Raw genomic sequence first — 27,157 nt, 5'->3', positions numbered from 1 at the left:
CAGTGAGGACCTGGCTTGGCAGTTCAGTCTGGACTATTCCCATGAGGCACAGGTTCAAGACTGATTTGCATAGGGCTGGGTCTAAACTGGGGTGGCATGGTGAGTAAAAGAATGATTGATTTAACCCAGATTTCTTGACTGGGGGTGAATGTATGATTTATTCAGCATTCCGTCCATCATTTGTTTGCGTAGTGCTTAGAGCTAGGGCACTTCATTTGAGGCTGCAGCACCCCTACATCTGGTGCTCAGCCACTACTGCTGATGTGTGCTGCATATTAATCTGTAAAAAACCACTGGGTTTAGGCTCCCAACAGTAAGGCCAAGCCTCTATTAACAAGTCAACTTACCATATACCAATACTGCTTTCTTATTTCAACTCTTTTTTGAGAGTGGTTTTACTGAAAATCCAACAATATAACCCATAGACTTCTTTTTCTGTCTGAAATAAATCTTTTTTTTAAATTTTATTTTCAAGTTTCAAAATTTAGACATTTTTATCATCTTTTTTAAATCATTTTAGACACTGCACATGGTACATGGCGCTGCACCATCCCTTCCTTCCTTAAACAAACAAAGGTCAACTAGTCTATATCTGCATTTGATGAGCAGCGTGAGATATACACACTTTCTTCTGTTGTCATCAACATGGCAAGTGAAGACGGCTACTGTGATGTTTCAGGCAATGAAATGACAACAGTAACAGATTCCTCTTAAGGTTAGTCAATGTTGACTCCAGGTATGTTTGTCATGGTTAGTTCCTTCAGAATGTCTGTGTTTGTCTCTATCACTGTCCCAAACATTCTCCAGTCAAGGCACACATGCACCAACGCAGAGAAGAGTCTAAGAAAAGCCTCAAAAATACCAGCTCGTGTGAAAAAGCACAATCAAAGCATACCTAGCCTTTGGCATCATCATATGAAACACTAAGTCAGCAGCCTGTTGAGGATGTCTCGTCAGATGACACCGGCGATATCCTGGTTTCCAATGTGGAAGGAGTAAGGTCATTAGGAAGACCTGTGCTGAAAGTGTCACCATTCATGTTTAGTGCAACTGGAGGTACATTGGTGAGGTACACTGGGGAGCCTTGAGCAAAAACAAATATAAAATGGAGACCCCACATCATCTGGTTAACACTGTGGAATAGGCAAGCTCCATCTCCCTGACACAACTCCAAAAAACACTACTCAGGAGAAACTGAGAGATACTCCGAAGGATCATGTTCTTGGTCATTTTCTAAACATGAATGTTGATACTTCAGACTGAACTGGAACCAAAGGTTAAGGAAGAACTCTTTGACCCACAGAAGGCAAGTCAGGCATTTCTATGCCAAGAACAAATTGGGTTGACAATGGTAATGAACCCACTTCCCACAGCTGTGTTTGAGGAGGATGCGGTAGTTTGTGGCGATTCTTGTGACGTGACAACCAGACAAAGTAAACCCTTTTATTGGTGGTGTAACTCTACAACCCTGAAGGAGATTAACGTAGTCCCACACAGAGGGGAGTTGGCCCATAGCTACCACTCATCTGTAGGGGATTTATTTTGGCTTTGGAACACGGATTGTTTTCAGAGTGCTCTTAGTGTGTTGCAGTCCTCACACAGGTGTTGATGGCTTAGTGATGTTAAGACTGTGTGCAGGAGCTAACATCCCAAAATGGTGTTAAGAGTCTCCTTCGATACTTGTCCCTTCCTTGACATGGATGTAATACTGTTCCTTGGCCCTTAGAATATTCAGCACAATAGGACAAGACCTCAGAAGGTGAAAATTTATTAGGCACAATAAGGAGGCCTTTATAGGATCAGCTACCAAGAACTGTCAAACACCCACTACACTGCGTGAAGCCCATCTGAAAATTAATGCAAAGAAAACAGGGGGAATCTTTTGTCCTATTTATCTTTAGCCAACTGGAATTGAGAAATAATGAGAAAATACCTAATGCAGGGATCGGAAATTGCAAAAGCGGCAGCACACCAGGCAAAAGAGGCAGCACACCAGGCAAAAGAAGCCGCACACCGGGCAAAAGAGGCAGCATACTGGGCAAAAGAGGGAAGCAGCACACCGGGCAAAAAAGGCAGCACACCAGGCAAAAGAGGGAAGCAGCACACCGGGCAAAAGAGGGAAGCAGCACACCGGGCAAAAGAGGGAAGCAGCACACCGGGCAAAAGAGGCAGCACACCGGGCAAAAGAGGGAGGAAGCACACCGGGCAAAAGAGGGAAGCAGCACACCGGGCAAAAGATGCAGCACACCGGGCAAAAGAGGGAGGAAGCACACCGGGCAAAAGAGGCAGCACACCAGGCAAAAGAGGGAAGCAGCACACCGGGCAAAAGAGGGAAGCAGCACACCGGGCAAAAGAGGGAAGCAGCACACCGGGCAAAAGAGGCAGCACACCGGGCAAAGAGGGAAGCAGCACACCGGGCAAAAGAGGAAGCACACCGGGCAAAGAGGGAAGCAGCAAACCAGGCAAAAGAGGCAGCACACCGGGCAAAAGAGGCAGCACACCGGGCAAAAGAGGCAGCACACCAGGCAAAAGAGGCAGCACACCGGGCAAAAGATGGAGGCAGCACACCGGGCAAAAGATGGAGGCAGCACACCGGGCAAAAGAGGCAACACACTGGGCAAAAGAGGGAGGCAGCACACCGGGCAAAAGAGGCAGCACACCGGGCAAAAGAGGCAGCACACCGGGCAAAAGAGGCAGCACACCGGGCAAAAGAGGGAAGCAGCACACCGGGCAAAAGAGGCAGCACACCGGGCATAAGAGGGAAGCAGCACACCGGGCAAAAGAGGGAAACGGCACACCGGGCAAAAGAGGCAGCACACCAGGCAAAAGAGGGAAGCAGCACACCGGGCAAAAGAGGGAAGCAGCACACCGGGCAAAAAAGGGAAGAAGCACACCGGGCAAAAGAGGGAAGCAGCACACCGGGCAAAAGAGGGAAGCAGCACACCGGGCAAAAGAGGGAAGCAGCACACCGGGCAAAAGAGGGAAGCAGCACACCGGGCAAAAGAGGCAGCACACCGGGCAAAAGAGGGAAGCAGCACACCGGGCAAAAGAGGGAGGAAGCACACCGGGCAAAAGAGGCAGCACACCAGGCAAAAGAGGGAAGCAGCACACCGGGCAAAAGAGGGAAGCAGCACACCGGGCAAAAGAGGGAAGCAGCACACCGGGCAAAAGAGGCAGCACACCGGGCAAAGAGGGAAGCAGCACACCGGGCAAAAGAGGAAGCACACCGGGCAAAGAGGGAAGCAGCAAACCAGGCAAAAGAGGCAGCACACCGGGCAAAAGAGGCAGCACACCGGGCAAAAGAGGCAGCACACCAGGCAAAAGAGGCAGCACACCGGGCAAAAGATGGAGGCAGCACACCGGGCAAAAGATGGAGGCAGCACACCGGGCAAAAGAGGCAACACACTGGGCAAAAGAGGGAGGCAGCACACCGGGCAAAAGAGGCAGCACACCGGGCAAAAGAGGCAGCACACCGGGCAAAAGAGGCAGCACACCGGGCAAAAGAGGGAAGCAGCACACCGGGCAAAAGAGGCAGCACACCGGGCATAAGAGGGAAGCAGCACACCGGGCAAAAGAGGGAAACGGCACACCGGGCAAAAGAGGCAGCACACCAGGCAAAAGAGGGAAGCAGCACACCGGGCAAAAGAGGGAAGCAGCACACCGGGCAAAAAAGGGAAGCAGCACACCGGGCAAAAGAGGGAAGCAGCACACCGGGCAAAAGAGGGAAGCAGCACACCGGGCAAAAGAGGGAAGCAGCACACCGGGCAAAAGAGGGAAGCAGCACACCGGGCAAAAGAGGCAGCACACCGGGCAAAAGAGGGAAGCAGCACACCGGGCAAAAGAGGCAGCACACCGGGCAAAAGAGGGAGGCAGCACACCGGGCAAAAGAGGCAGCACACTGGGCAAAAGAGGGAGGCAGCACACCAGGCAAAAGAGGCAGCACACCGGGCAAAAGAGGCAGCACACCGGGCGAAAGAGGCAGCACACCGTGCGAAAGAGGCAGCACACCGGGCAAAAGATGGAGGCAGCACACCGGGCAAAAGAGGCAGCACATCGGGCAAAAGAGGCAGCACACCGGGCAAAAGAGGGAAGCAGCACACCGGGCAAAAGAGGGAAGCAGCACACCGGGCAAAAGAGGGAAGCAGCACACCGGGCAAAAGAGGCAGCACACCGGGCAAAAGAGGGAAGCAGCGCACCGGGCAAAAGAGGGAAACGGCACACCGGGCAAAAGAGGCAGCACACCAGGCAAAAGAGGGAAGCAGCACACCGGGCAAAAGAGGGAAGCAGCACACTGGGCAAAAGAGGGAAGCAGCACACTGGGCAAAAGAGGGAAGCAGCACACCGGGCAAAAGAGGGAAGCAGCACATCGGGCAAAAGAGGGAAGCAGCACACCGGGCAAAAGAGGGAAGCAGCACACCGGGCAAAAGAGGGAAGCAGCACACCGGGCAAAAGAGGCAGCACATCGAGCAAAAGAGGGAAGCAGCACACCGGGCAAAAGAGGGAAGCAGCACACCGGGCAAAAGAGGGAAGCAGCACACCGGGCAAAAGAGGGAAGCAGCACACCGGGCAAAAGAGGGAAGCAGCACACCGGGCAAAAGAGGCAGCACATCGAGCAAAAGAGGGAAGCAGCACACCTGGCAAAAGAGGCAGCACACCGGGCAAAAGAGGCAGCACACCGGGCAAAAGAGGGAGGCAGCACACCGGGCAAAAGAGGCAGCACACCGGGCAAAAGAGGGAGGCAGCACACCGGGCAAAAGAGGGAGGCAGCACACCGGGCAAAAGAGGCAGCACACCGGGCAAAAAAGGGGAACAGCACACCGGGCAAAAGAGGCAGCACACCGGGAAAAAGAGGCAGCACACCGGGAAAAAGAGGGAAGCAGCAAGATAATGTCCCTGGTGGGTGGAATAAACAGCATCCGGGCTAGTTGTGCGAGTTTAAGTGCAGTGGCCTAAGAGCACTAAAGGACCACTATATAGAGCTCCAAGACAATTAGCACAGTGACACCTTTTACTCGGAGACACTTTTTATTCCTTCCAGGAATTATAGATCATTCCAAACAACTTGGGAATGATGAATAGTAAGAAGCAAGAGAATACAATCCAACGTCAATGTATGTATATAATGTAATTAAAATAGTCCAAACCTAGCTGGAACAGCAATAGGGCGCTACACATACTCAATGGGGAAAACAATTCAACCACGTTCTACATAACAAGGAGAAGAGTGGTGCTTTTGATTCACCAGAGAAGAGAAACTGGGAGGTTCTTCAACTATAGTGGCTGAGATATTACATGAAAATATGCGTTTTTTTCCAAGACGCACAGCGCTATTTAATACATAGGCTACCTTATGCATCCTTAAAGAGCTGATGTATTTTTAATATCTACCTAAAATACCATATCTAACCTCCATGAGCTCAATTCTGTGTAGAAAGAACCACTACTGCCACTTCTACTCCTAAGGATCCCCAACTTACTCTACTCTTTTTAAGTGGGACCTAGACACAGCTTCAGCTGTCTCACCAACCTCTGATAATACAAAACAATCATAAATAACAATAGATACATGTGACATAAAAGAGGGTGTTTGGGTCAGCCCATTTCCTTCGCTGGTGTGTTCACCTGTCATTCTCATTTTGCCTCTTCCCACTGCAGCAACGTGCCTGGGTCAGTGGATAAGCACTCTTCGCTATTGACTCTCTTGAAGAGAGCGCGATGGTGTCTTTGCCTGATCACAAACGCATATCCACCTAGGTAGAGGGTTGCTTCAGTTCCAGGGCTTCATTATCTTAGCCAAAACATAGTCTTCCTGGTGTGTTTAAACTACGACTTCGGGATACATTTAATTCAAAGCCTTTAGTTAAAAAAAATTTCAACAGTAAATTTATATTTTCTTGTGAGGTGTACTAAAACGAATAAAACGGGTTTTCTACAAGTGTTTAACTACATTTTCCTGTTAGAAACACTTGCACTGTTTTATTAATATTAAGTAGGTTGGCTATTTTTTTTTTACTTAACATTGTTATTGCAAGAATATGGTAACTGCTTTAAGGCAGCGCCGTGTTTACCTTTTTTAATTATTTTTATTTTTGTAGTATATCCTTGCAATACAAAAATAACCATTGTACCCATTTTCCAAGGTCCAAGTTCAGATTTAGCGGCTTTGCTACGTGCATATTTTAGTTTGCATCTATGCTACAAAATGTGACCCTGTGACATGTAAGAACGCTACAAAACTGAAACAATCCCCAGGACCCCAAGTTTTGCTTTACTGGGACATCCCATCGCATGCCCAGATTACTCAATCGTACCTGGCAGCCAGAGGCTCAGCTTCCATTGGTGCAGCAGGTACAGCGGCACCGGGACCCGCTGACACCAGACTATTAATGTGTTTTATAAACGAAACAGAAGCCACTCTCTGTACTATGGCACATGACGCACTGGCTACAGTACTGCTGGCTGTACTAGTTCCATCCAAAATATTCCCAGGTCACCAACCCTAAAGCTGTTTTACACCAACCTGGGTCTCTCCAGTCTCGAGCAGAGTCTTGTTGGAACGCCGCTGGCGTTGGCTCGTCTGCCTTGGCTTCACTCTGGGCGACAGGCCCAGTGGGCTCGGAGAGGGCCTCCATCTCCTTCCTCATCTCTGCGATGACCGCCCGGAGCCCAGAGTTCTGCTCCTGCAGTTTCCGAATCTCTCCAGACGGGAAGTCGGTTACCGGAAGGTGCTTCCCATCACCAGGGTCAGCCTAGAATCAGACAGAAGGCTGAAGCTCTGAAAGGCTTTCATTTAAACACAATAATAGGAGCAGATGGCCATCTGACTTGGAAAAAATAGTTTGATAAGGAGTATCAAAACAGGACATAAATATTATAAAAAACACAAGAAGTAAAATTACAGTTTTAACATGAAATGCTAGCTCTATGACATTATGGAAAGGAAGAAAACCGTTCCCAGACACTCATTACAAGGGCACCGGGAAAGGGTGCGGCATTTACTGGACCCAGTAAATACAGATACCACTGTGTGCCACTTATAGCCAGGGCCACTGGAATTCAGTAGCAGGGTAGGGTCAAATTATGCGGCAGGTTGAGCAAATTATGCGGCAAATAAAAAGGCAAATTATGCAGTACATTTTGTGATAGTATTACTTCATTATTTTGTCATTTTTAAACTTGTGAACACTGTCTGGGCATTAGATGCATCTTATTAGTACCAGTTTAACACCCAAATTTAGCAAGAAACTACAGAAAAGTGACCAGCTTTTCAGAACGTGCCTTCCAACATACATTGCTGCCTTTTTACTAACTTTTGATCCATTTGAGCTAAAAACTATTTGTTTTAATGTTAATATCTGTAGATTATGCAGCAGATGAGGGATTGTGTGGCAGGAGTGGCAAATCTACACGTATGTGAAAAGTTTGGCTGCCGCGCTATTACATAATTCCACTGGCCCTATTTATAGCCCAGTCAATATTTCCTATTATGTGTTTTCATCTGGATCATAGGGAATTAATTGCATGCAGAACTGGTATTTTCAGCACTCACACACCAATCGAAATGTACTGCATGCTTTTTCTCATTACATTTTGTTAAGACTGACTTGTTGAAATTCATAAGGGGGCACCTGTAGGAGTATGATGTTTATACAATTCCCATTGCAGAAAAAGTAGTTTTTGCAGGGATTGGAATTTACGCTCCATCCACCTTTGTACAAGGGACTCGGTCTGTTTAAATACAATGTAAAGAACAGAAGGTCCGGTTCACCAAAATTGTGTATAAGTATAGACAGAGTTATTTGATAAGGTTCAAACATAATTTTACGCTGTTTTGATACTCAAAAGGCAGATCCAATAGTACATCGGAAGCCACACTCTGGTTACCAAGCTTACTATTATACCTGTCATATGACCCTTTTCAGGCTGCATATCATTACTGTACAGCATTGTACACAGCATACAATTTCACAGCACGAGGTCAGCGGGGGTGTGGGTGAGGGTATGTGTGTGTATGTTTGTAAACCAGAAGTCTTCAAACCCTTTTACTCTAACCCCCCTTACTCAAAATATTTTGAAGTTGGACACCCCCCCCCCCCTCCAAAACTTTATGGAAAGATTTGGGGGAGCAGGAGTGGTAGAGCGGGGCTTATGAGATAATATCAGGGGCACCTTTTCAGTTGTTCATACTCCACACTAAATGTGAGCTATATAAAATAACAAATTCATAAACGACTGAACTAGGCAAAAAAAACAATATTACCATTAGTTGAGGTCCCCAATGCAACTGCACTTTTTGCACTAATGATAATTGCAGCCTGAGTAGCAGGTTATTCCCTCTGCCTCTTTCACCTCTTCACCACCACGTCTGGCCATCATTCCAATTTTGAAACATGTTTTCTGTTCCTTTCAGAAACAAGAATTGAAAATGCAATAGGTCTCGCCCTCGTTTAAGTTAAAGCAATTCTGTTTGTAATTAGGTGGCTTTTTAGCTTTGCTTTTATTAGTGTTTCTCAAACTTTGATGTACATAACATGCATATGTATACGTTTATGTATATGTATGCATACATTTATATTTGTATTTATATAGATGTGCATATATATGTTTATATATATGTATATATGTATATATATCCACAGTATCCCACTCAAAAAGAACAGGCGGAGGCCTCTCGGGGGAAAACTTCAGGAAATCCGTTTAATAAATCAGCTCCGCATAATGCATTTCGGCCTGCCGGCCTTCGTTAGATGCTGCTGAATACAAGGAAGTACTTCCCACCCCACCTTTGACTGGTCCAGTGTCCATCCCATTGGCGGTAGTCCGCATGACAAAGTCACGTGATGGCAACTGCGCTGCAGCCTGGACATAGACTACAGCTCCCAGAATGCTGTAATACCGGGTGAGTGTTGCTGGGATGGACTGGTGGATAGGCACTGTGGGTGACAAATCCTACTGGCAAAGACGTGGGATGTTTTAATGATGAAGTCCTTGATTAAAATAGGCAGATCTCCCTCGGGTCCCCTTTCTTACGTTCCAACCAGATAGTGCGTGTGTCAGCTGGGTCATGAGACAGCAAAGACAGTGCCTCTGTCTCCTCAATGAAAACGAGCTGCACAAGCAGAAGCCCCAACTTGACGTGCATTCCCTGGTGGGCTGGAGTCTATTCGATATCTCGAAGAAGGTTAAGCTGCGCCAGCAGCGGATGCCAGACACGCCCCAGCCTCTTGATAGAACGGGGCCTCCTACGCGCTGCTGGCCAGCGCGAAAAATCTCCACAGTATCCCACTCAAAAAGAACAGGCGGAGGCCTCTCGGGGGAAAACTTCAGGAAATCCGTTTAATAAATCAGCTCCGCATAATGCATTTCGGCCTGCCGGCCTTCGTCAGATGCTGCTGAATACAAGGAAGTACTTCCCACCCCACCTTTGACTGGTCCAGTGTCCATCCCATTGGCGGTAGTCCGCATGACAAAGTCACGTGATGGCAACTGCGCTGCAGCCTGGACATAGACTACAGCTCCCAGAATGCAGCGTAGGAGGCCCCGTTCTATCAAGAGGCTGGGGAGTGTCTGGCATCCGCTGCTGGCGCAGCTTAACCTTCTTCGAGATATGTATATATATATACACATATATAAATGCATATGCATAGATACACACACACATATATATATATACATACATATATATATGTGCATATGTGTGCACGTAGAGAGAGGTAGAGAGAGGTAGAGGTAGAGAGAGAGGCAGAGAGAGAGGTAGAGAGAGAGGTAGCACAAGAGGTAGCACAAGAGGTAGAGAGAGGTAGAGAGGTAGAGAGTGAGTAGTAGAGAGTAGAGAGTGAGTAGTAGAGAGTTAATAGTAGAGACTAGTAGAGTAAATAGTAGAGTAGTAGTAGAGTGAGTAGTAGAGTCGTAGAGTGAGTAGTAGAGAGTAAGTAGTAGAGAGTAGTAGAGTGAGTAGTAAAGAGTAACTAGTAGAGAATAGTATAGAGTGAGAAGTAGAGAGTAGTAGAGAGTGAGTAGTAAAGAGTAGTAGAGAGTGAGTAGCAGAGAGTGAGTGAGTAGTAGAGGGTAATAGAGAGTAGTAGAGAGTGAGTAGAGAGTAGAGAGTAGTGAATAGTAGTGAGTAGTAGAGAGTGAATAGTAGTGAGTAGTAGAGAGTGAGTAGTAGAGAGTAAGTAGTAGAGAGTAGCAGAGAGTGAGTAGTAGAGAGTGAGTAGTAGAGAGTGAGTAGTAGCGAGTGAGTAGTAGAGAGTCAGTAGTAGAGAGTGAATAGTAGAGCGTAGTAGAGAGTATTAGAGAGTGAGTGGTAGAGAGTAGTAGAGAGTGTGTAGTAGAGAGTAGAGAGTGAGTAGTAGAGAGTGAGTAGTAGAGAGTAGTAGGGAGTGAGTAGTAGAGACTAGTAGAGTGAATAGTAGAGAGTAGTAGAGTGAATAGTAGAGTAGTAGTAGATAGTAGTAGAGGGTAGTAGAGAGTGAGTAGTAGGGAGTAGTATAGAGTGAGTAGTAGAGAGTAGAAGAGAGTGAGTATTAGAGAGTGAGTGAGTAGTAGAGAGTGAGTAGTAGAGAGTGAGTAGTAAGGAGTGAGTAGTAGAGAGTGAGTAGTAGAGAGTAGTGCACATGTAATTCTTGTAAACCCGTACCCTGTGGTTATAGCTCTTGTAATCAATCTTTATGTAATTGTTCTAAAGTGCTCAGATGCCCTTGGGTCTAGTTTGCGCTACAAAATCTCAAATAAATAAATAAAAGCTAAAACTGTCTCCCCTACATCACAAGCCATCACCTCCATTAGCAAGTCTGGACACCACTCCACGTCCCTACCTACTTCAAACCATCACCTTCATTTGCAAATTTGGACATCCCTTCAACCTGTTAATCTGTTATCCTGGTTCTGTTGGATCTGTCTGCGGCGTTTGACACCGTGTCACATGACATCATGACCACCAGGCTTGTTAACATCGGCCTGGAAGGTGGGGCTCTAGTGTGGTTGAAGAGTTTTCTGACAGATCGCACCCAAACAGTCACCTTGGGTGCCTATCGGTCAGAGGAGTTGGGGATCTCGAAGGGGGTACCACAGGGCTCTTGTCTGAGCCCTACTCTTTTTAATATCTATGTGGCCCCCCTAGCGAACATCATGAGATCCCATGGGTTTATCCCCGTGTCATATGCGGATGACACCCAGCTCCTCTTTCCTTTTAAACACATCACGGATGAGGTCAGGAACTCCTTCTCCCAGGGGATGAAGGCAGTTGCCCATTGGATGGCATCTAACTTCCTGCAATGTAATGTTGCAAAAACGGAGGTGATGCTGTTCGGTGAGGCCAAACTCCTGTGGTCCCCCGACTGGTGGCCACAAGATCTTGGCCCAGTCCCAGAGCCCAAGCAGGTGGTTAAAAATCTCGGTGTGCGTCTGGACCAGGAGCTGTCCCTGAAGCAATATGGCAATCAAGTGGTGGGGTCCTGCTTCCACGTGATCGGAATGCTGAGGAAAGTCTTTCCCTTGCTCCCCGACTCAACCAGGAGGACGCTAGTGCAGGCCTTAGTGTTGAGTCGCTTGGATTACTGCAATGGGTTGCTCCTATCAGTAAATGAGGGAGTAACTGCTAGATTGCAGGTAATCCAGAATACTGCGGCTCGCCTTGTTTTAAATCAGCCCCCTCGCACCCCCTCCAAACCCCTCTTGAACACCCTGCATTGGCTTCCCATTAAACAAAGGGTGAAGTACAAGATTTGTTGCATGATATACAAGTGTCTCCAGAAGAAAGGCCCTGTGTATCTGTCTAGCAGATTTTTCCCCTATAAACCTTTGAGATCCTTGAGATCTAGTGAACAAGCTCTGTTGCAGGTCCCGAGAGCAAAGAAGGCTAGACAGGGTGGTAGAGCCCTTTCAATTGCCGGTCCAACGCTGTGGAACAGCCTCCCACTTTCTTTAAGACTTTGTAAGGAGTATCTCCCGTTCAGAAAACAGTTAAAAACCTTTCTATTCCAAAACTAGTGTAAATTTTATATACTTACTGGTACACGCTGGAAGGTTGTCAAAGGCGCTGAGATACTCCTTTGGGAGGTGATCCTAGCGCGTTATAAACCCGCAAAATAAATAAAAAAATAAACCTAGCTCAAACCATCACCTTCACTTGCAAGTCTGCACAACCCCTCTGCCTAACTCAAACCATCACCTCCACTTGCAAGTCTGCACAAACCCTCAGCCTAACTCAAACCATTACCTCCACTTGCAGGTATGTGCACCTCCTCTGCCTAACTCAAACCATCACCTCCACCTGCAGGTCTGTACACCCCCTCTGCCTAACTCAAACCATCACCTCCACTTGCAGGTCTGTACACCCCCTCTGCCTAGCTCAAACCATCACCTCCACTTGCAGGTCTGTGCACCTCCTCTGTCTAACTCAAACCATCACCTCCACTTGCAGGTCTGGACACTTCCTCTACCTAACTCAAACCATCATCTCCACTTGCAAGTCTGTACACCTCCTCTGCCTAACTCAAACCATCACCTCCACTTGCAGGTCTGCGCACCCCCTCTACCTAATTCAAAACATCACCTCCACTTACAGGTCTGTACACCCCCTCTGCCTAGCTCAAACCCTCACCTCCACTTGCAGGTCTGGACACTTCCTCTGCCTAACTCAAACCATCATAACTCAAACCATCACCGCCTCTTGCAGGTCTGCGCACCCCCTCTACCTAATTCAAAACATCACCTCCACTTGCAGGTCTGTACACCCCCTCTGCCTAGCTCAAACCATCACCTCCACTTGCAGGTCTGTACACCCCCTCTACCTAATTCAAACCATCACCTCCACTTGCAGGTCTGTACACCTCCTCTGCCTAACTCAAACCATCACCTCCACTTGCAGGTTGCGCACACCCTCTACCCAATTCAAAACATCACCTCCACTTGCCGGTCTGTGCACCCCCTCTGCCTAGCTCAATCCATCACCTCCACTTGCAGGTCTGTACACCCCCTCTGCCTAGCTCAAACCATCACCTCCACTTGCAGGTCTGTACACCCTCTCCGCCTAGCTCAAACCTTCACCTCCACTTGCAGGTCTGGACACTTCCTCTAATTAACTCAAACCCTCACCTCCAATTGCAAGTCTGGACACTTCCTCTGCCTAACTCAAACCATCACCTCCACTTGCAGGTCTGTACACCCCCTCTGCCTAGCTCAAACCATCACCTCCACTTGCAGGTCTGTACACCCCCTCTGCCTAGCTCAAACCATCACCTTCACTTGCAGGTCTGTACACCCCCTCTGCCTAGCTCAAACCTTCACCTCCACTTGCAGGTCTGGACACTTCCTCTAATTAACTCAAACCCTCACCTCCAATTGCAAGTCTGGACACTTCCTCTACTTAACTCAAACCATCACCTCCACTTGCAGGTCTGTAAACCTCCTCTACCTAACTCAAACCATTCACCTCCACTTGCAGGTCTGTACGTCCCCTCTGCCTACCTCAAACCATCACCTCCATGTGCAGGTCTGTGCACCTCCTCTGCCTAACTCAAACCATCACCTCCACTTGCAGGTCTGGACACTTCCTCTACCTAACTCAAACCATCAACTCCACTTGCAGGTCTGTGCACCTCCTCTGCCTAACTCAAAACATCACCTCCACTTACAGGTCTGTGCACCTCCTCTGCCTAACTCAAACCATCACCTCCACTTACAGGTCTGTGCACCTCCTCTACCTAACTCAAACCATTCACCTCCACTTGCAGGTCTGTACAGCTCCTCTACCTAACTCAAACCATTCACCTCCACTTGCCGGTCTGTACACCCTCTACCTAACTCAAACCATTCACCTCCACTTGCAGGTCTGTACACCCTCTACCTAACTCAAACCATTCACCTCCACTTACAGGTCTGTGCACCTCCTCTACCTAACTCAAACCATTCACCTCCACTTGCAGGTCTGTACACCCTCTACCTAACTCAAACCATTCACCTCCACTTGCAGGTCTGTGCACCCCCTCTGCCTAGCTCAAACCATCACCTCCAATTACAAGTCTGGACACTTCCTCTACCTAACTCAAACCATTCATCTCGACTTCCAGGTCTGTACACCTCCTCTACCTAACTCAAACCATTCACCTCCACTTGCAGGTCTGGACACTTCCTCTACTTAACTCAAACCATTCACCTCCACTTGCAGGTCTGGACACTTCCTCTACTTAACTCAAACCATCACCGCCAATTGCAAGTCTGAACACTTCCTCAACCTAACTCAAACCATTCATCTCCACTTGCTTGCCTGGTTAAAACCACCTCTCCCCACACCCGAAGCCACCACCTCCACTAGCAATTCTCGATTTGCTGCTGTAGAAAATGTTTAGCTCTCGATAAACACAGAACTTCTTGCTGTCAAGATGGAGTTCATCCTCCAAGAGGTAGTGTACCCAACTGGCAGATTTATGGGTACTGCTTGTCAAGCACAAAAGTAGTAGGACATAGTACGAAGGCAGACTTTAAGGGGCATTGGGCAAAGCCAATGAATGCGGCTTTAAGAAGCTGAAGCATAAAATACAGGCTTGAACAATGGAGTTTGCATTGTGACAGGTGGGTGGCAGGTCCGAGGACTTCACAAACATCTGGGTATGCATTTATGGTGTTCAGAGATCGACTGGCACGGCACAGGGGGCTAGTAGGACCAGGTGGCAGAGAAGAAAGGATCCTCCGGAATAACGCTGGAACATGTTTACACTGGAAGGGGTGAGGATATGCAAGAGCGCCCCAGCAGACGAGGTCGAAGAAATTGTGAGTTAAGCATTTCAGAAACCTAAACTGTAAGCAAGGGTTAACACCGAGACAGTGCGGGGTCCGTCTCAGATGAAAAGTTAATAGACACTTATAATGGTGTCTTGAAACAAACTCATGCCAAGCAGCCCGCCCAATAAAGACACAAGGTAAAATAGTAACGAGGCGGCGTAGCTTGAGATGAAAAAGGAAGGGGGGCTTGAGACCAGGGGCCATTTCAACAGCTTTTTGTGTGTGAGGAGGCTAAAGTTCAAACATACAACACGAATTTCTCAGCGTTAATGCATTAACTTTAAACAGAACAAGTCGGAAACAGTGAGCAGGGACTGGCTCGATGTTTGCGACTTGTTCTGTCTAAAGGGCAAGCATTAGCCCGGAGAAATACCCAAGTATGTGTCTGAACTTTAGACACTACGCAAGGCAGGAAAGCGCTTGGTCCGTCGTGATACGGCCCCGCGTGTCTAGGCGCAGCACAGGTACATTTATGAAGAAGCAGTGGGGCACGCTGCATGTGATCGGCGTTCTGTATTTACTCTCACATTCTGTATTTATAGGAGCGCTCTCGCACTCCTGCAGCCCCCTGGCAGAGTTGAGCTTTACTTCTGCAGAAGTGAACATGTGAATGAATATGGGCCGTGTGAAAGGATGCTTACCTCATATTAGTGTGAACCCGGCTTTCATGCCCAGTTAGTATTTACCCGCACAACTGAGGTGGAAAAGTAGTAGGGTGTCAATGCACATTCAATGACTGACTCCTCCTAGCAGAAATCACCCTGTGTATATTGGAATACTAATGGCCATCTAATCCTTTCCCTCCTTGGAATAATTCCCTGTAGGAAACAATACAATGCATATTTGCATGCCCATTCCTTCCTTGGCCTCTCTGCTGTAACCACGAACATGTCAATCTCCCTAGGTCTAACACATCACATTGATTGTTGCCAGACACTCCTTGCACGCTGTACAACCTGTATCCATTTCCTTAATCTTCCTTTTAAACCACTGCTATACGTTTATCAGTCAAATTAGACCAAATGAAACTAGACCAAAGTTTCATTGTTTATATTTTTCTTAATCTTAAAGCGAAACTTGTTGAATGCACTATGAAATAATGACAGTGGGGGACCATGACATTATACAAAGTTAGTTTTAATGTGTATGCGGCTACTTTTTTAATGAAAACTGCTTTTGCCTGATGTATGTATATGCTAAGATGCTTATTTTATGGTCATATTCTTATATGACGAATAAAGATTATTATTAATAAATTAAGCAAAGTGCACAACTCCTACAAATCAATGATTTGTTAAATGAAAACCCAATAATGGAACAATGGACTAAGCGTATATGAACAGACCTGGCAAACTCAGCGGCACACAGCAGTTTGCAGACACCATCTTTCTCGCTTTTTAATGCCTTCCACGAACGTACAATCGGCGTTTACTACTGTGGCCATCTCACTTCATGTGAACTGGGTTTTTTTTGTTTTCAAGGGAATAAGACCGTTTTATAGTTGTGCAACAAAGTAGACTGGACTTTTAACAGTGTCACTATGTTGGGCTACCTGGCATTACTATCGGTCAATAATAGTTGAGATTTACAGTAGTGAGTGGGTTGCAAGCAATACATTTCGTCATGGGAAGTACCTCTCAGCTGCCGAGCCGTTCACCGCCAGAAAGCTGCTCTGAAGTGCATGCTGCTGTTTGTTGGCGCCAAACCCAATGAAAAGAACACGTGCTATTTAAAATATATGGTAAAAAGGCTATACTCAATCACCGAAGCGGCATGCTGCTCAATCAATGTAACAGGATTCCTTGTTGTTCTTAGATCACGAACAGGGCTGGCCTATAATGCTGCATCCATACAGCCAACACAAAAGCGCTGAGGGGACAGCACCCGCAGTGTAAATGAGTAAAAGCCAAAGCTAAATACTAGGAGACCTGGGCAAGATGAAGTGCCTCCCTTATCCTAGCCCTCCTCGATAGCTGCCTGCCCAGTCCAGACGTGCTCAATGCCAAGCCATCTACTCCAGGCAAGGATCTCCTGGAGCCCACCGCTCTCTCCTGGCACACTGCCCCTGGACTGCCAGGCCCGCCAGTCCTGCTTCCTGCAGCGGTCTGTGTCTTGCTGATGGCGTCTGTCTGTCCTTCAGGTGCTCCAAGTATGAGCGAGTTGACAGATTCATGCTGCCCCCACCACCGGAGACTAGAGGGCTCTCACGCGCAGTCTGTACAGTGGCACCAATGTCCCCTGGCAGCGTCCCGTGATTGTACTCTTCATTAAGTGGGGGAGCGCCACAGCCGGCAGCAGCTTGGCCATCTGCTGTCATGGGTTCTTCCGGTCTGAATGTCTGGAAGGCCAAGCCATGGTCATCAAGTTTCACGGGCTCTGTGTACGGGGGATTGGGGCCAGAATACTATTTCCACCAGACACCTTGCCTCAAGGTCAGCCGCCCAGCCCTTGAGGGCCGATACAAGGGTGCCACTGGGGCCGGCCTTCGTCTCTGCATGCTCCCCGTTCTCATCTGTGGGCTCGGGGCAGCAGGAGGCCTTACTCAGGGCGAGCATGGACGGTGATGTGTTACAGGCCTGCCTGTCCCAGGTCAGAAGGCCAAGAGCCGAGTGACAGGCGGCAGTGGCGTCTTCTCTCCACTTGGGTCTCTGCGTCCGAAGATCCTGTATAAACAATGGCAACAACAGCTGTTCTCCATGGTTTCTGAAGTTCTCCGAAGACTTTTGTTGGCGTTAACACCACACAGACAGCCGCCGAGGCACCGCATCACGGGGGAATCAAGTGGCAGCTGAGACGGCGAGGAATCGGCGGTTCTCCATCCCCGATCCAGACGCGGAGGCTGCACTTCGCAGTCCCACCGGAAGAGCGTCATACACAGGACCCCGGAGCACCCACCGCCTTATGAGAGGAGACGGGGGCCATCGAAGGTCTCTCGGTGCAACAGAAGTGAAGCAGCAGTCGGAACAGTTTGGAAAGTGGTGCTATAAATAGAAGGGGCCTAGCCGAGCCACACCAAGGCATCTGCAAGAAGCATTATAGTGCATGACTGCAGGGAATGCTGTGGGGAAGACACAGGCATCTGCAAGAGGCTCGCCAGGCAGCCGCGGTTATGACAGACTTTTCTCTTTTTGAGACGGCCCACTTGGACGGGCTCACCTGCTTTCCTTCTGGCATAAAAGGTTTCTTATCTTTATGGGGCCATGTGTTTGGCCCCATAAAGATAAGAAACCTTTTACGCCAGAAGGATGGCAGACAAGCCCGTCAAAGTGGGCCGTCTCAAAAAGAGAAAAGTCTACGTCACAGAATGCTCGTTCCCAATGGCTGGCCACCGTTTAGCATAAACGGTGACGCCGGCCAATGGGAAAGAGGGGCGAGGCTTAAAGACCGTTATTGAAAGATCAAAAACATGAAATCTCGCCAGCGAGACTGCGCATGGGCGCAACCCACGCCAGCAAGACCTAGAAATGAGCTCCCACATGTTGCCCTAATGCTCTCCCTATGTCTTACTGTAATGTAAGACAGTCATAATTGTGATTCAGTGGGCCCTTCACACTCCTGGGCCCCAGTGCCACTTTGCCTCCTTCACTATTGAGACCTATTGCCTTGAGAGGCAGAACATCTTCTGTGCCCATGTTGAAGCCCTCCTCCCAGCCTCCTTTCTACCATCTTTTTGACACCTAATGCTAAGGTGCCTCCTCCACCACTTTCCACTTTATCACATGAGCGGAGAAAAGACATATACCACGTACTGTGAAAGTGTGGTTGAGGGTCTCTGATACAATTTCTTTGAGACTCTAGACTGTTGAGGAAGGAATCACTTGTGTCATTGATTATACGATTGATATTTTGGAAGCTGAATGCATCTTTGTTTTTCTCGCCCCAATAGTTTTCATGAGCATATTGGCAATGCCCAGATGTGGGAGCCAAAGAAACAAAACAAATGTGTTGCACAAATAACACATTCATCCAGGGGGATAAAATGAACCCGCCAGGGATACCAAAACTTTAGATTTTCTCATTTTTCTCTCACCAATCTTAGACAAGAAGTGACCAACAGACCTAAGTTCAGATACATCTTAAACCAGAGCACGTACATCTTCAAACTTTAAACAACAGATCCATTACCAACGGCTGAAAACCAAGGCCTAAGCTATATAGACAGTGAGATAAATTCCATCCTCTCGGGTCCATCCATTCTACTGGACACAGAACTAACACAGACACTAGCCCAAACTAATGAATGGGAATCCCATTCCAATACCAAAAAAGAACAATTAAAAACAGTCATTCATGGAGTACTGAACAAGACCAAATACCTCCGAGAGATTGCTGCACCGAGAGGTCTCTCGGTCAACAATGCCCCCAGGATCTTTTTACAAGACATAATGTTCAGAAAAGACTAGACTGCAATCTCTTGGAAATGTTCCAGAATCTGGTTAGTTCTAATCATAAAGACCACAACAATGCTTTCAGAAGCTCCAGGTGAGCGAAGCCAAATTAAAAACTACAATTCACATATCTGTCTTTAAAAAAAGACTAGAAGAGATTAACAAAGAAAGGATCGACATAAAAAACGTCATCACTCAGCGCAAAAAACAAAAACCAGGGAAGAACCTAAAATGTTTTCTCACAAGAAAAACGATATACGCAGCAATAGCTAATCATTGGGAGCCAGCTCAATGGGCACAGCAGATTGGAGCAGCAAAGAAGACAACTAATGTCAACAACATGGCAGAGGCCGGGGAAGGACAAGAGCGCGTGAATGGTGAACCAGTTGGAGAGTGCCATTCCTTTGGGAAAATACCTCACCCATCTACCAACCTTTCGCACCACAATTCACTGCATGAATGAATGAATCCATACATGCAAGGACCCCATTCTACTCTCCCCTCATTCGGGCCCCTTTTTTTAGGGAGAGGCCAAAACCAACCCCGCAGGAAGAAGAAAGGAGTAAGATGGGCCAAAAAGGAACAAGGAGTCCAAACCAGAAGTATGTTGAAAGAGAAGCCAGAACTGAGCACAGCAACTCCCTAGTGTTCAATCATACCATACAAATCTACAGAAGCAACCATCAAAAGGAGATACAGACCTCAGATGCAAATCCACCTTGTGTCCACCAAACGCGTCCATACCAATTGAAGTCCTCACCTTTTAACAAGCTATGTTTAATGAAGTTGCGAATAAAAAAGAAACAAAAAAACTTTCTTTAACATGAACAAAAAATAACAGACAGCACTAGACTAACTCAAGAGGATGGAAGGTCTGGTAATAAAACCAGCTGAAAAAAGCAGAGGAATAGTGCTACTTCGATAAGAAGCCTACCGGACACAATGCACCAACCTATTGACAGATGACAGATATTACAGAGTTGTAATATCTGACCCCACACCAAGATTAGAACACACCATTAACATAATGGTGGAAGAAGCAGAGACAAACTTCTGGATCTCTAAAAAAAAGAAGCTGAATACTTGTGGGCAAGAAATCCTAAAATACATTCCTTCTACTCATTGCCGAAAATGCACAAGAACAGACTACCACCACCAGGTTGCCCCCAAAGTTTCGGGGATGGGCTCTTGTTAGACCTGTCAGCCTTAGGGTGGTCTCCCCTACATTTTTGCCCTTTTTGCCTCCCATTTTTATCCTATATTTTGTTGGACTTAGGACTCTGGGCGCCTCACCACTGCTAAACAGTGCTGAGGTGCAGGTGCTCTCCCCTAAAACCTTGTGAGGCTGGCATCTCTGCCACAAGCCACTGCTACCGCAGTAAGGTTTAATCCTCCATAGGCTAACATTGGGAACCTCCCCTTATGGACTAACTTCTGACAGGGACCTAATAAGTCTATCATGTTTGGTCTTGTTGGACTCGGGGCGGGGAACCCTTTCCAATGATATATAGGGTTTGGGCATTACTACGCTAGGGATCCCACTTTTATAAAGGGGACCTTTTCCTGCCTACACTTAGATTAGGCTGCAGACTCCCCCTCCCCTCTGCATACTGATAGCCTGCCTGGGTTGGGAGGTGGGAGCGGTGATTCACACCTTCTTCCCTGGGATGAGCTGTGATGGGCTGCCCACTGTAGCCTTAACGGCCTGTCTCTCATCACTGTGACAGCTAGGTATGGGAAGGCAGGGAATATACCAGAACTCCCTGGACTCTTCCAGAAGCCCCTGCCCCCAGACCCTTCCAGAGACTTCTACCACTTTCTAGCCTTTAGACTGAAAGATATATAAGGGAGGGTCCTGGCCTCACTTTTTTGTTACACTGCTGGACCTGGAAGAATCCCTGCTGGAGTGAGGACTGCTGCGCAAGAGGATTGCCACTGGGAAGGAGGCTGACTGCTCCAAGGAACTGCTGCCCCACAACCTGCTGAGCTGCCCTACTGTCTGCTGATCCTGCCCTGCATGGGAGACTGCAACATCACCACCAGAGTGTCTCCACAACATCCCAAAGGAACTACTTTTCTTTGAACCACATTTTAAAGAATCTTCAACCTTTTAAAGATTGCCTTTTTGGGACTGCACCCTTTTTAAGGTAAAGGAAACTACCTGTCCTTGGACCACAGCGTTTTAAAGACTGCCCTTTGGAACAGCAACAACACTCTCATGATTTGCCCTGCAACGCTGTGCCTGCCCTCAGCACTGCTTGCCCCGTGATCCTCCCGAGGGCACTGTGATTGCCTCTGCTTCTGGCGCAAGCCGACTGAAACTGGCCCTGAGGTCACCGCCACTTGGACCGGAGCGCGCTGTGTAGCGCTGAGAAGCGAAGCGCTGTGTGGCAGGAGGCTCCGTTGTTGCCCAGGACTTGGAGGCACTGTTAAGCGCTGTGCTAAAGGAGCGCTGTGTGGCTGTGACCCCCACCCGTGCAGCGCCTGCTGAGCCCAAGGCCCCAGGGGGAGATGAGCCTCGAACCCGCGCTTGCAACCACCACCCCAGGTAACGCCTCAGTGCAACCAGGCTGCTGCGAGGGGGCGGGGTGCGGGTTGGCCGGGTACCTGGAGTGTGAGCTTTGTGCTTGGCTGGGAACCGTCCTTCACTGACCGGCCTACGGGGGCATAATTACTTGGTAATTGGCACTTGGGCATTTTTTAGCATTACCAGCAGAGCCTGGGCAGCCGCACTTCCTACGCTGGGAGAATCATTTCTATGAGAGGCACACTTATTACGCTACAAGGGAACTTTGGCCTAAGAACCTTCCCCCAGTGAATTTTGACCATAAGAACCTACCTCAAGTGAACTTTTGCCATTCAAGGACACTGTGAGAAAGACATTACCAGCAGGAGCCCTTGGCACACATGAGCTTTTGGTGATTTGATCAGGCCTGGGAACTGGATTCATTCTTATTGATTATTGATCTTGCTTGGAAACTGGAATCCTTTTTTTGTTATTGATCAAGCCTGGGAACTGGATTCATTCTTATTGATTATTGATCTTGCTTGGAAACTGGAATCCTTTTTATTATTGATCTTGCCTGGAGCTGGATTTACCTGCTTTTGGTTCTCGCATACTTTTTAGATAAAGAAATTCTTATTCTTATACAAAACTGGTGTGGTGTTCCTTTTGTGAGTGTTTTTACTGTGTCATCGTCGTTGTGTGTTGCACAAATACTTTACACATTGCCTCTGAAGTTACGCCTTTGCTGCTCTGCGCCAAGCGCCAGGTCGGAAGCGGTGGTCCCTACTTGGACTAGGGTGCATACCCCTGCCAACTAGAGACCCCGGTTCTAACAGCTCTATACTAGAACCCTTATCTCAATCTGTGGATTACTACTTAAGGCATCTATTAAAAAAAAGCCACCATATCTCAAAGACACCAGTGATCTCCTGAATCAATTGAAAGACATTACCTACGAACAGGGCACCAACATTTCAGTTAGGCTAGATGTGGAAAGCTTGTACATCTGTCTCTCACAAGAAGCCACCCTACAAGCAATTGAAGACTTTCTCTTAAAACATGGATGAGCACACAATACTCTCTGACATTTCATCTTGAAATGCTGTCACCTAGCCCTGACAGATTATTTTTTTTTTAGATCAAGTTGTACTCTGCCTTCAAACTCACTGGACATCGATGGGCAGTACATTTGTCCTTAGTCTGGCAGGACTCTATGTCAGTACTTTTGAGGACAAATGTATTCTCAGAGAGACAACCCCTGAAGAGAAAGGATCCTTTTCTGGAAGAGGTATATAGATGACATTTTGGTAGTCTGGCAAGGGACTCAAGATGCCCTTTCAGAATTCCACGAGTGGCTTAACTCCCACGATGAGTTCCTGAAATTTACATATAAGGCTCATAAACACGCTGGATTTTTGGGATGTTACCATCTTTGCAGAGAACAACAGTTTTAAAACAAAGACGTACTACAAACCAACTGCAGAAAACAGTCTTCTCTCTTTCAACAGCTTCCATCCCAGACCGTTGACGGAGAATCTACCCTATAGCCAGTTTTTCGTACCTAACCAACAAACTAAGAGAAAGAGACTATCCAAAAAAGATCATACATAAATGGCAGAAAAAGGCAAGGAATCAGAACTGAGATACACTCTTAGAAACAACAGAAAGAGCCCAAGAAAATGACACTCTTACATGCGTCACTACATACAGTACAGCCTTTAACACTGTCAAGCTATATAACATTGGCATATTTTAACTTCCTGAACAATCAATTAGACAAACCCCAGATTTGCCAATATGAGAAACAAAAACATCCAAGACTTCCTTTTACATACAAGACCTGCACCAACATGTACAGAAAATAACATAGTGTTACCAACTTGGGGTCTAACACCAGTGACAAGACATTACCCCTGCGGCTCCAGTACCGTCTGCCACGTCATAAAAGCAACTAAAGTTCTAAAATTGTCCAACAACGTTGAATGGATCCTCAAACGGCACACGAACTGTAACACTACGCATGTAATCTACATGATTACATGTCCCTGTAATTTTAAATACATCGGCATGACTGGCTGCAAGGTAAAATTACGCATCAGGAAACAAAGAAGCAATATCAGATGTGCGAAAGCAACTACCAAGATGAGCAACCATTTCGTATCTCCGAAACACTCTGTTAACGCGCTTAACTGGGTGATCCTAGGAACCCTGGACACTGTGAGCAGCAATGCATAATACAGACTATTCGAAAAGGAGCAACGTTGGGTGTACTGCCTCAGAACCTATTACCAAGGCCACAACAACAATATAGCCTGGCTCTCCTTCAATCTCTGAAAACTCATCCATTTAATCTCTGGAAATATGAGCATCCCTAAGTCAGTTCTCTTGCAAATTCAAGGCACTACACTATTAAACACAAATGAAGATATCCACCACACCTCGCCCTCTAGTGTTAAGTTCTGGCATTTCAATACATATTGCCACCCTCTGAGAGGCGTTCACAAAAACATGAGACATACAAATTTCTTTTTAGGTCGAGCCTAGAGTCAGCGCGCATGCACTGCTCTGCGAGGCTTGCTGTTGTCCCTCTGTGGCGATTGAACATGCCCAACACACGCCCATCGCTTTTCATTGGTTGCTTGGTCTGCCTCTTCTCCTTTAGTGAGGCTGAGCGGCAAGCGGGACTTGTGCACTTCCTTGCATCATTAAGGAGCAGGGAGGTGTGCATTCGTGGGGGTGGATTTTACACTGTTGTTTCCACAGGAAACATTTCTTGTGGTTTGGAAGAGCGTGTTTTTGTTGGTATATTTTCGCTTTTCTTCGGGCAGATCCAGAGGGCTATCCCTGCACCCAGTGGTTTTGGTTTGGTCGGCTGTTTACTCTAGGGCGGCTAATGCTCTCACTGGATCGTGTCCCGGAATTCTCGGGGTGCAGGCGAGCGAGTTTCAGGTGCTGCTTCTGAGTGGCTTCTGTGCCTTGCGGGGCTGCTATGGGTGCCTTATGGCAGGACCCTCGTTTGCTGTGGGGATTGCCCCGATTGGTATCGGTGTGGTTTAGCCCGTTTCAAAGCTTACTTGCTGTGTTTTTGGTGGATGAGAGGAATGGCAGTTGTGGTGAGGAGCAGGTTTGCCCAATATCACACAGTTTGTTTAAGTTGTGAAACTGTGACTTTTGACTACCTAAAAGCTGTATTGTCTGTACGCTGATGGCCCCATGTGCTGCTAAGCCGTGATAGACAAGTGTTCTTTTGAAAAGGTCAGCCACTTCCTTCTTGGTGTATTTGATCAGGGAGGGAGGGTCAGTGTACCTTCATTGCCCTGTGTGATGAGTCTGTAAAAATGAGGTGGTTAGCCTCTGATCCACACATACGAGCCTAAATCGATGTTCAAAATGTATTGGTACTCGATATGCATTCTGCTCATTTATGGTCCCGGGTATAAGATCCTGCAAGCTACACGGTTATCTTCATCATTCCAAAACGAGGACAATCAATCTTGGCTGCATAGTGCTTCAGCACATTGCAAGTTAGACCATTGCCGAGGCCTTGAGCCAGTGTAAGGTTCACAGTGAGGAAGAGGAAGAGGTGTGGCGCCGCGGCCAGGGCGACTGACTCCGGAATCTGGGGATCACGGTTCGATCCCTGGCACCGGCGGCAGATTAGCCCAGCACCATGTGACTCTGGGCAATAGCTTGCTTAATCTTCCCGACGGCCGCCAGCGCCTAGAGACCCTAACGGGTGATTGTGCGCTTTACAAATGTGGATATTATTAGTGAGCTTCAGGGTGCAACCAACCTGGTATCATTGGCGACACAGTGCAGGAAACTTCATGTAGAGGCTCAGCCAAGGCATTACTCGCTTCTTGAACACAGGAATGACTGTCTGGGGTTCAAGCACTTTATAGACCTCACCTCATCTGTTTCTCGAGGTGGGAAGATCCATGCCACATTAGTTCTCTGTGATCTTTATCGGTGGGATACAGTTTATTATACCAAAATGCACATTTGACTAAATGGTTTTATGGCTTCTCTGAAAATGCCCCTGTTTAACCTCTTGTCCCTATCCATATATAGGAAGGGTTCCATGCACTAGTCTGCTACAAAAGTTTTTCAATTCAGGATCTCATACCCCATTTGTGAACCTTTCGCCCTCATATACCCAAGAGGTTTAAAAATCACATTTTCCTAGCATTCACCCCTTCATTGGAAACCCTATTTTATGAAACATTGGTACGTGTTATAAAGGTACGTGCTGTCCAGACTCTGCCCCTCCTTTTGTCAACCAATGTCATCGCCCATCCTTTCAGATTTCATGCTTCTAGATTCTCAAGTGGATGTCGATCTCAGAGCAATAAGTGGAATCAGAATTATCTGCAAGGCTTTAAATGGGATGAATAAACTGTGGGGGGGTCTCTCATAGAGGCGTGATATTTTGAGGTTTCTTTCAATTTATCAAGCTATTTAACACAACGAGTAACATTAAACCTACAATAAGCCAGGACTATTAGCTTTATCAATGGTTGGAAATTGCACCATATAAATAAGCAACAATTATTACTTCGTTGTATATAATATTGAAAATGCTTCCATTTTTGTGGGCGAGGTTGTGGCGTAAGGCTAGAGCTGCCCACTTTCAAGCTGAGAAAGGAGGTTCAAGCCTCACGTTGGTTCAACATCCTGTGATTCAAAACATGAATATGTGCTTGTGTTATGTAACTGGTGCTCAAGTTTGCGCTATATAATACTGAAAAATGTATCTCTTTGAAGCTACATCAAAAGCAGTGACGGATGGCACAATCGCAGAGTTAAGCTTTTTTTTCTTCTTTCCACCCTGAAGGTATAAATTGAGAGCCCGTTAGGGACCCGTTTCGGGGGCACCTGCTTTTAAGAACTGCCGGTGTTGTGCACCACTAGGTGCTGGCTCACTTAAAGCCCTGAATATCTGATCAATTTGTTCAGGAGTAGTTGGAACTAAGTTTGTAACAGCAATCCCAGCTTTCTTTGGAGATAAACAGGGTTTACTTCCCTCAGTCCTCAACTGAAATTTCTTCCTGTTTTCACTCAGTGTGAAACTGCAGGCAGAGTTTTGACTTTAGTCCTCTCTCTTCACTTCCAGTCCCCTTAGTTTAGCTCCCAGGGTACCATCTACCATTCACAGAACCTACAGATCCGCGCCAGCTTCACTGTCACATCTGGTACTGATGGTTCCTTCTCAGCACCTGATCTGAATCTACTTGGTGGGTAAAGGCCCCTGAGGACACATTTCAGACCTCCTACCTGCAATAGTCCTCAACTGGAAGACACAAACACTGACCCCAGTGCTGATATTTGCAACTAATTGGACCTGTACCTAGTCCATTGGTCCTACTGAGGCCTTAAAAAGTCCTGGAGGTTTTGTGTGTCGATGTGCACTGTGGTGCGCTGCCTCGACAACAACAAAGCAACCTTTGGAGCACGCGCCACAGGTTTGCTTTTGAACTTC

The 27,157-nt window shown here is 47.2% G+C and overlaps 1 protein-coding gene across 1 annotated transcript in view; it reads right to left on the bottom strand.

The window, feature by feature from the left end:
- CCDC57 (coiled-coil domain containing 57) overlaps window positions 1–27,157 on the bottom strand; it is an 821,470-nt gene that overhangs the window by 318,819 nt on the left and 475,494 nt on the right. The window contains exon 11 of the mRNA XM_078653761.1: window positions 6,521–6,749. Coding sequence (XP_078509887.1) covers window positions 6,521–6,749 — 229 coding nt within the window. The remainder of the gene's footprint in view (window positions 1–6,520; window positions 6,750–27,157) is intronic.

Source organism: Lissotriton helveticus, chromosome 7 (assembly GCF_964261635.1).
Source record: "Lissotriton helveticus chromosome 7, aLisHel1.1, whole genome shotgun sequence".
NCBI classification, from domain to species: domain Eukaryota; kingdom Metazoa; phylum Chordata; class Amphibia; order Caudata; family Salamandridae; genus Lissotriton; species Lissotriton helveticus.
Note: the sequence above shows the minus strand (reverse complement) of the source record. Positions and strands in the feature narration are given on the sequence as shown.